Here is a 10,603-nt window from a genome sequence, read left to right on the forward strand (position 1 = left end):
AAAATTCTGGCCAATATGCAGCACTAAGGAACAATAATTTTGTAAAATACTATATAACATGGGAGAGGCTAGAGAGCATTATGCTGAGTCAACCAATTCAAGTCTCAGAAGCATAAATACTGCATAAGACTATTCTTGTAAAAATAAAAGAATAACTAGTAAGATGTGTAAAAATGTCTAAAAGGGGAAAGGGAGAAGGGGACAGGGTTTGGAGAGGGTAGAAATCACTAGGAGAGCAGAGGTGTGTGTGTGTGTGTTAGAGAGAGAGAGAGAAGGAATGAGAGATTCAATGGGAATGGGAAAAGACCAGGGAATATGGGCATAGATCAGTTGTCATTAATTATATAAGATACAATGTGTATCATTGATTGTATAAAACACAATGTGAATGAAAGTTTGTACAATGTACTGAATGAAACACAATATAACAAGTTACTGTATGCAAACCAATTAAAAAAAAAAGGTGGAATAACAAAGACACTGCTCTGAGAAAGGCTCTGCACAACCTCCTCCCTTAAACCAAACCATCGCCCAGGAGTCAATTCTGACTCCCTGTGGCGCTGTAAAATCTCAGCTCATTTCTGACAGTCACACCCAACTCATAGTTAATGCTCCTGCAAATTTTCAAAGGCTATTCATTATATTGCCTTCTCTCTCCCAAGAAGCAGGGGGAGCATTTGAACTGCCTGCCTAAGAGTCATTTGCACAACTCTTTACCCTCTAGGCCACCAGAGTAGGACGGTTTCAATCCGGTTTCGAAGAATGTAAATCTTTATGGAAGCGCGCGCGCGCGCACACACACACACACACACACACACACACACCACGCTAGCATGAATAACGAAAAAGATAATTGATCATTAAAGGATCATTAGTGCAGTATAAAGTACATAGTGGTTGTCATTGTGAAGCTCAAAGTGTGCAAATTATGGATTGTTAATCGCCTTCATAATTTACAAGGCTGGGATGGTGTAACTTTAAAGAGCAATCAGTTGGGATTTAAACCAAACAAACTAAATCCCAGAAATGCTTTTCGAAAATCTCGGAAGCCATGTGGGTAGGAAGAACCACCTCAGTTACTTTTACTGTTACAGGATACAGTGTTTACCAAAATCGTAACCAACCACTTCCTGTTGACTCAAACTAGTGCCTATCTTCCCACCCCTTACTTTCAAAGCGGAGGAACAAAATTCATAGTTGAATAAGAAAAGAGGTCTAAAACACTTGTCTAAGGATCTCTCTAACACGTGAGAGAGCCTTGGGTTTAAACGTAGATGGGTAAGCTCCGTTTGCTCTTGTCATTAAACTAGAAGCAGCTGCTACTGTAGCAGTTTGCATGGAAAAAAATTCGCCCCAAACCTCAAGTTTGGAAACCATCGCTTGCCTCGTGAAAGGTTCCCGCTACATGTGGCTGGAGTCTATTTTCTTTTCCTTTTTTTTTTTTGGAAGTCTATTTTCTTGACAGTTTCCTAGATAGTTTCAGTCCTGTTCAGGTTCCCTTTAAGACCACGGGCTCCAGAACTGAACTCTCAAGTACTTCACTCAGACTCCGCCTCTGCCACTGCAGCCCGGGCAACCCTCGGAACGGGCGCCCCTCATGGGCGCCATGAGTTTACGCAGCATTGCGTAATTGGCTCGCCGACTTGGCTTCGGCCAATTTATTGGTTATCACGCGCGACCCCGCCTGGCGGGACAGGATTGGCGGAAGCCGCGATCGGCCCCGCCCCTAGCCCCTGGCCCCCGCCTCCAGTCCCGCGGCTGCCTGGGTGTCCTCGCGCTGCTTTTCCGCGCGCAGCCTGGCAGTTTGCCTTTTCCTCGTCCTCCAGCCTGCGTCCATGGCCACCGCCGCCACCGAAGAGCCTTTTCCTTTTCACGGGCTCCTGCCAAAAAAGGAGACCGGAGCCGCCTCCTTCCTTTGCCGCTACCCGGAGTACGATGGGCGAGGGGTTCTCATCGCCATCCTGGACACTGGGGTCGACCCGGGAGCTCCGGGCATGCAGGTGAGACAGCCCTCCGGGGCCCGGGGATGCGAGCCGCTGGCCGGCAGGGACGCGGGAGGGGACGCAGCTCCCGAGGAGCCCGGCAGGCCGGAGCCTCGCTGTGTGGCCGAGGCAAATCCGAGGTCGGCGGCGCGGAGAGCCCGGCTCCCGGCTGACAGGAGAGCCGATCGCACGCGGGAACGCGGGAGGACCTGGATGCTCCCGGGGCGCGGGCCGAGCGGGCGGCGCGGAGCTTGGGCACCCGGGCCAGGCCGTGCCCTTGGCCCAGACAAAAGCAGTGCGCCCGGCGGGGCTGCGCCTGGCGGGGCTGCTGTGCGGAGGCTGGATCCGCCTTTGCCTCGGGGAAGCCCCTTGTTCAGGAGCTGCCAGGCCGAGGAGCCGGGGGACCTGGGCGCTCCCTCTCTGCCGCGGCCACCTAATGCACGTCCCTTCGTGTCTCATGCACCCACCAGTCCTTGCCTACTGTTTCCAAAGTCAAATTTAAAGTTATTATTGTTTGGTGGATGCGGAGGAAATAGAGATGGGGCCAATGACGTATGAGCACCTAAGCTTGACTGCTATGGTTCGAGAGATTCGATTTAGGGGGTGCTTGCTCGATTTTAAGCGTAAAAGCCAGTTTTCAAGAAGATATGTGATCAACTTCCGGAATTGTTTCCTCTGGTAGTTTTATGTCTTCTATTTTTAAACTGACATCTGCAGTGTATTTGTTTAGGGCCACTGAATCTCGTGGTTTCGGCTTTGTTTTGTAGAAGAAAAAAAGGAAATTTCGTTTGCTTTCAGCGAACTTTTCAGGCGTTAGTAAATTATGCGTCAATTTTTTTGTTACCCTCAGCATAAGGCAACATAGTTTTATTACTATTTTTAAAAATTATCACTTAGTTTTTTTAAAAAAGTATATCTCATTCTTTGGAACAGTTTAAAGAAAATCTTTTGGGTTTTGTAAGCTTAGACTTTGAAATTAATTAATGATCAAAATAACTACCATTTTCCAAGGTGCAGGTCCCGTTATGTTACTCTGTTCCTTAGATGCCAGTCTTTCTTTTATCTTCTTTTCTTCTTTACTAAACTCTGAAGTTTAATACTCTTCCCTTTTTCTTTTATCTTTTATTGTACTCTGTAATACTTATGTAACATTTTGGAAGTCAGGAAGCAATTTGGAGAAAGGGAAAGTAGAGTTTGACTTAAATTCTCAGAGACAAGTTAATTCTTCATTGAGACTCTAGAACACAAGGAATTGATGGTGGCACAGCTGGACAGCTCTGGTGATTACAGCTCTGTTAATTACAGTATCTTTGCTGTATTAGTAACTCTTTGAAGGGATTTGAAACAGTGGCAACTATCACCTCATTGAAGCTTTATTACAGAGTAATAATAGTTGTCATTCTGTTGTGTTTTGTATTTGCTTTTTTTATAGGGCTAAGTGGGAGGAGGACAGCTGAGTAGGTAGTTGACTAGGTTTGTTGGTTTTGGTTTGTTTTTTTTTTATCTGTGCAGTAAGAGGATATGAAAAGTTTATAGAGCGTTTACTGTCAAATGTGGAAATAATTTTTGGAATAATTACCCAGGTCTGCATATCAGATTATACTGTCTATATAGAAACAAGCAGACTCTACAGTGAATAAGAGTTGTATTGAAGGATTAATTGCATATGACTCTAAAGTGTTTTTTAAAAGTTTTAAATAATAATGGAAGTTTGAGTCCTTCTTCTTGTTGTTATGTGCCATCAGGTCGCCTGTGACTCATAACTCCCCTGTGTACAACAGTCCTAAACCCTGCTCTGTCCTATGCCATTCTTACTGTCTCTGACACACCACCCCATTACCACCGTCACTGAGTCAATCCATCTCATCAAGGATCTTCCTTTCCTGCCCTTAGTCACCAAATTATCCAAAGGTTACGTGCGTATGTTTATTAGCATGTATTAACATGAATGCTTAAGTAATAGAATATTGAAATCAAATGACAACAGAGCTCTTCCAAGAACTTTTAACTCTTAGACACTGACCTAAAATGACCAGTTAGAAGGAATTAAGTAAGGTAGCCTACAAATACAGATTTGTTGTTAGGTTCCATTGAGTCAAATATGACTCATAGCAACCTGATGATCTTAACCCTATCCTATCTTATATCATCCTCACCATTACTGATAAATTTGAGCCCTTTCCAGTAGTCACTGTGCCAGTCCATTTTGATGGAGATCTTCTTCTCTTTGGCTGACCCTCCATCCTTCCAAGCATGATAGCCTTCCCCCCCACCCCCCAGGGAATAACCTCTCCTAACTACATGTCCAAAGTATGAGAGATGAAGCTTTGTCATCCTTGCCTCCAAGGACCAGAGACTTTTAAAATTATTTTCTTTATATTAACAAATTTGGGGGTAAGATTATATATGTATCATTAAGATAAGAGGGTTGGTGGAAATAAAAAGGCAAGAAGGAATGAAATAAAGGGAGAGGGAAAAAATAACCGCCATTCTTACGACCGTGTGTCACTGCATCTTGTTGAGAGACTCTGCTTCTCTAGACTATGTCTGTCTCCAGGATCTTGTCTGTGGATGTGTTCAGAGTGTGTGTGACACAACCTGGCCGCCTTGCATCCAAGGGGAAGAAGGGAGGGGAAGAGAAAGTTGAAAGAGGCAATGCATATTTGGCAAGATACGTGGGACATGTTGTTGTTTCTTAGGTATGTCGAATTGAGTACAACTCATAGCAACCCAAGAACAACAGATCTGAATCTTGTCCTATCCTGTGTCGTCTTCACACTTCCTGTAACTCTAGAACCCATTGCAGCAGTCACGATGTCAGTCCATCTGATTGAGAATCTTCCTCTTTTTCACTGATCCTAGACCTTTCCTAGCATGTTATCGCTCCCCAAGGAATAGCCTCTCCTAGCAATATGCCTAAAGTATGTGAGACAAAGCTTTATCATTTTTTACCTCCTAAGACCCCTTCTCCAACATCACAGTTCAAAGGCCATCAATTCTTCTATCCTTATTCATCATCCAGCTCTCAGATGCATAACAAGTAAACGAGATGCACCTTAGCCCTCAAAATGACATTATTGCTCCTCAGTAATTTGAAGAAGTCCCTCACAGCAGATGTTGCCAGTGTAGTATGTCTCCTGATTTCCTGACTACTAGTACCAAAGGTGTTGATTGTGGATCCCAGTAAGGTGAAATCATTGACAACTTCAGTCTTTTCTCCATCTGTCATATTGCTGACCAGTCCAGTGGTGAGAATATTTGTTTCTTTGATGTTGAGATTCAATCCATATTGAAGGCTGTATTCTTTTTTTATTCTTTTCATTTTTTGCATGTTTATTTATTATTATTATTATTATTAATGAACACTATATTCTTTTATTTTCTGCAGCAAGTGCTTCAAGTCCTCCTCACTTTCAGCAAGTAAGGCTGTGTCTTCTGCATAATGCAGGTTATTGATGAATCTTACTCTGATCTTGGTGACACATTCTTCTTCATAAAATTCAGCTTCTCAAATAATTTGCTCAGCATATGGATTGAATAGATACTGAGAGAGGATACAATCTTGACATGCACCTTTCTTAATTTTAAACCATTTCCTTGCTCTCTTCACACAACAGCCTCTTGGTCTGGGTATAGGTTTCACATGAGCACAATTAAGTTTTCTGGGATTCTCATTTTTCTCAGTGTTAACCATAACTTGTTATGATCCACACAGTCAAATATCATTGCATAGTTAATAAAGCACAAATAGACATTCTTCTGGTATTTTTTACTTTAAGCCCAGATCCATCTCACATCAGCAATGATATCTCTGGTGCCAATGCTTCTTCTAAATCCTGCTTGAATTTCTGGCAGTTCCCTGTCTATCGACTCTTGTAGCCTTTTTTTAAATGATAAGCAATATTTTGCTTGCATGTAATATTGATATTATTTAATAGTTTCCACATTCTGTTGGGTCACTTTTCTTGGGAATGGGAACAAATATGGATCTATCTCCTACTCAGTCAACCAGACAGCTACACTCCAGATTACCTGGTATAGCTTGGTGAGAGCATTCAGGGCTGCATTCATCAGCTGAGATAGGTTAATCAATATCTCATCAGTTCCTAGGGCCTTATATTTTGCCAGTGCCTTTAGTGTAGCTTCAACTTCTTCCTTCATTATCATTGGCTCTTATTCATGTGGTACTTCCTGAAATTTTTCAGTATCAGGCAATTCTTTTTGATACCATCTTTCTGTGTACTCCCTCCATCTTCTTTTGAACACGGGACATGGGGTGTGAGTAAATGAGGCAGGCAAGAGTGCAAAGTTACAAAGACACAGAATGGTGTCTCATTCTTTGGTGGTTTTTTTGTATTCAGTTTTCTTTTTGTGATAACTGACTGGTCACATTGAAAAATGGAAGACAGATGGCATAAGAAAAGTATATAAATAATTTACTATTTCCTAAAGAGTTACTCAAGTACCTTTGAGATGCCTAATATTGTGTTAAATGATGTGATCCTGTAAAGCATATAGAGATCTTATGGAAGAAACTGTTGGGAACTGTCAGGACTAGCTATGACTTGGTCTGGCCTTAGAAATGTGCATGCAACATGTGAATTAGCCAGCTGACCCTCTGACCACCAGTCTGGTTTTTCTGAATTAGCTTTCACATTGCTGAGTTTATTGGGGAAGAAAAGAGAGACCCAACTAAGTAAACAAGTTCCACACCTCCTTATTTTATATGGTTGCTTACTCAAAATAGTCTTACAATCCTACCACCAAGCCAAAGTCTGTGGTTCTAATCTACCAGTCACTTCACAGGAGAAAGATGAACAAGCACCCTTCTTCTGTGGGATTTAGAGCTGCTGAAAACCCAGGGGAAGGCAGTTTCTCACTCAGTGCCTGTAACAGCAGCATATCCTCCTTGTGTAGCCTCATTTCTCCACTTTATTTTGTCCCCAGTTCTATGCTTACTCTTTCCCTTTCCCTTGAGCTTCCACTAAGAACATTTCACCCTCTTCCAGTTGCCCAGATGTTTCAGATCTATTTTCTAACTCATGCCTCTGCATATGGGGATTAATCTAATTTACAATCATCTTTAAGTGTTCTGCTTAATCCTACAACATTCTGCTGTGTCTTGACCTCATCACATTTTGGGGTCTCAACTGCTCTGATTCAGCTTCCCACTTTATATTTATGTGTATGTATCAGCTGTGGTGCTAAGGCCCGAGGTTTCAAGAATTAATAAGGCCTAATCTGTGCTAACAGTTTTGAGATTTTATAGCAGTGTGTTCAGTCCCCCTAATAGCAGTAAAAACATTACATTTCTGTAGTTTTATTTACATACTTTTTAAATGGTTAAGGTAAACATTTTAAAAAGCATATTATAACTTTTTCAGCATGAATTGTTCTTACAAAATTAAGTCTTTAAAATTGAATAAAATGTGCTTGTGGGAATATAAAATTTGCTCAAGGGGAAGTGAGCAAAGAGTTTATAAGTAACCTTGCAATTTTATTGTCTATTTTTAGATTCATTAAAACAGAATACACTGAATAATTATCAGTGGTATAATGTCTCTATGCTCTTTACCTCAAACTTTGTGGGTTACTAACATTGGGTACTATGAAACTATTTTTAAGTTGTATTATCCTTTTTTCAGCTAACCTTTCTTAGCACTTTATGTGTTTGTCTTCTTAACTAGATTATAAGTTTTTGGAAAGCAAAAAGTTGTCTTGCTCATTTATCATTACAACTTGGTACTTAGATAGCATTTGTTTATTAAATCTCTTCCCTTATATGAAAGTTTTTATTATCTTCCTTCCATAAGATTGTAATTAAATACTTAAGAATTCAAGGAGTCTTGATAGCCCTGTCTTCTAACCCAAAATTTGGTGGTTTAAATCCACCCAAGCATTCCATGGGAGAAAGCCCTGCTTCAGTGACAGCCAAAGAACACCTTATGGGACGGTTGTGTTCTGTTACAGGAGATCACTGAGCCTGGATCAACTGACATCATTTTAGAACAGCACCAACTTGAAAAGTGTGTTACTTTGTTGCAGTTTGCACATCCCTTCCCCTTTTTGTTCTTGCACTCTCTGCATATGTTTAGTGAATGGCTCCTCTACCATTACCAGTTCTTCCACCATAACTGTTTCAAAGAAGACATACATAACATGGATTCTTGGCATTTTGGCAAAAGGCTGGGGCAATCTGTTATCCAGCTAGCATAGTCCAGTAAGTATTTCTCAGCCTCCTACCTCAGTATACAAAGGTGTATATTACTTTAACCCTACACAGAGTAACGGTATTTTGACTTTCTCATGTTACACTTTCCACACTTCAAAGATGTGAGTTTATAGTTCCTGTGCTATTAATTCAGTTACTTTTCTTTTTTAATTTCTAAACTATTGCAACATTCTCAGCTGTTTATATTTTAAAAAAACAAAAATAAACCCATTTCCTTAACCCTAAATATCTTCATTTGTTTATTTCCAGTGTAGTATTGCCTTTCACATAATACTCAAACTCAATACCTGTCCTAAAGTCAGAATCACTCCTGCTTGACCCTTCAGAGGGTTTTCAGAGGCTGTAAATTGCACAGAAGGATATTGTCCATCTTTCTCCACAGAGCAGCTCGTGGACTTGAACCATCTGCCTTAGAATTGGCTGCGTAACTCCTTATCACAAGGTGGTCAAAGCTCCCTTTTTACATAATAGTAAAGTTAAAAAGTCATAAATATATACTTACATATTTTAATTTATATAGTGAATTTATAGGAAGACTGATAAGAAACTTAATTTTATAAAGTTAATGAGAACTTATAATGAGGCAGAGATAATATTTAAAATTTGTAGAAATATAAAAAAATGCAACCCTTTCTGAGGGAATGAAATGGTCTGTTCTGACTCAGAAAACCCTGTGGCAGAGGACAGCGGCTCCATAGGGTTTCTACAGCTGTCCATTTTTACAGAAAACTGCTGCAGCTTTCTCCTACAGACAGACTGCTGAATTTGAACCATTGCCCTTTGAGTTAGCAGCTGAGAATCCTCTGTGGAAATTGTTCTCTCTGTTGTCAGGTGCTGTCAAATCAGCTACCACTCATAACAATGCTTTGTACAGTGGATTTTTACCCTGTCGTATCCTGTGCCAGTTTCATCATTCTGATTGACCTGAGCCATTATTAGAGTCTCTGTGTCAGTCCATCTTTTCTAAGAATGATGACGTTTTCCAAGGACTGAGTCCTAAATGTTAGACGAAGAAGGTAAACAGGCTGTTAAATCCCATTGGGCTTTTTTCATACTGATAATGAGGTCTCTAATTAGAGAACTCACTAAGTTGTTAGTTATCTTTTGTTAACCTGATCTGATGTCACTGGAGTTGTTTGTTCATTGAATGGGAAGAGAGATGATTTGTATTCTTAGTGTATCATTCAAATTATGTACGGATTTGCACATGTATGTTACAATGGATTATTTCTGTATTAGTACATGATCTTGCTAGCTCTCATTTTGTAAAGTGTCATTAATCTCCTTCTAATTTGATGCCTTTGAATTCTGATGTGGGCAATGAGTATTGAATACACCACAGACTGCCAAAAGAACCAACCAACCCTTCTTGTAGGAAGTGCAACCAGGGTGTTCCTTAGAGGCCAGATGGGGGCATTTTGTCTCACGTATTTTTGGCATGTTGTTAGGAGGGGCTTGAGAGAAGAGAAGTTAGGAAAGGTAGGAGGTCAGCAGTAGAGGAAGACCCTCAGTGAGATGGATCCACACAGTGACTGCACCTGAGCTGGAGCATAACAGATGGTGAAGATGGTGGCTAGGGGCAAGGTTCACATCTCTTGTCTGTGTGGGATGTAGTTGACTCAATGGCTTGTAACAACAATTATTCCCATATTTCTTCTTATTTTTTACCTTTTCCTTAATTATTCTATTTGTATTCCATTCTAACCTTTCAAAATCAATGTCTAAATTATATAGTAGTCTTGTCAGAGCTTGGTATAGTAGTTTACATAGTGTTTTAAATTGACTTTTGAAGTATAGAATACTTATTTAAGAATAGTCTTTAAGTTTTACCCTGTAACAGTAACAACGTCTGTAAGAAGTGAGCATCAGTTTCAAAATTGCTGTAGTAACTGTTACAGCTGTGCATTGAAGACTTTCCTGGACCTTAGTTACTCTATGGCAGTGCAGTTAAAGGAATGTTCAGGGCCTACTGTGCACTTACTTGTTTTTCTTGTGCAAAAAAAAATGTGCCAATATTTCCTCTGTGTAGCTAATGTCCCTTTCTTTCTGGGTATACCTTAAGGGCTTTGGATCTTTGATGTTGTAGGGTGTAGCATACAGTACTAACTAAAAGTTCAACAGTGTTAATTCTCCAGCTGCTCTAAGGAAGAAATACGACCATTCTCTCCTCCTGGAAAGATTTATAACTTCAAAAACTTGACAGAGGAATTTTATAAATTAGAAGTGATATCATTTTGGCTTGGTTTTGGTTGTTGTTGTTATGTGCCGTCGAGTCGCCTGCAACTCATATCGACCCTATGTACAACAGCCCTAAATTCCGCTCTGTCCTGTGCCAATCGCACCGTCTCTGACACTCCCATCCCAATTAGCCCAGTCACTAAATCAATCC

General features: G+C 40.7%; 1 protein-coding gene across 1 annotated transcript in view; it reads left to right on the forward strand.

Annotated features, from left to right (window-relative positions):
• Positions 1 to 1,835: 1,835 nt before the first annotated feature.
• Positions 1,836 to 10,603, forward strand: part of TPP2 (tripeptidyl peptidase II) — a 118,167-nt gene continuing 109,399 nt past the window's right edge. The window contains exon 1 of the mRNA XM_006879489.1: positions 1,836 to 2,000. Within this exon, the coding sequence (XP_006879551.1) occupies positions 1,836 to 2,000 (165 nt within the window). The remainder of the gene's footprint in view (positions 2,001 to 10,603) is intronic.

The sequence above is a fragment of the Elephantulus edwardii genome, unplaced genomic scaffold (assembly GCF_000299155.1).
Source record: "Elephantulus edwardii isolate Elephantulus edwardi_28Jun2011 unplaced genomic scaffold, EleEdw1.0 scaffold00003, whole genome shotgun sequence".
In the NCBI taxonomy this organism is placed as follows: domain Eukaryota; kingdom Metazoa; phylum Chordata; class Mammalia; order Macroscelidea; family Macroscelididae; genus Elephantulus; species Elephantulus edwardii.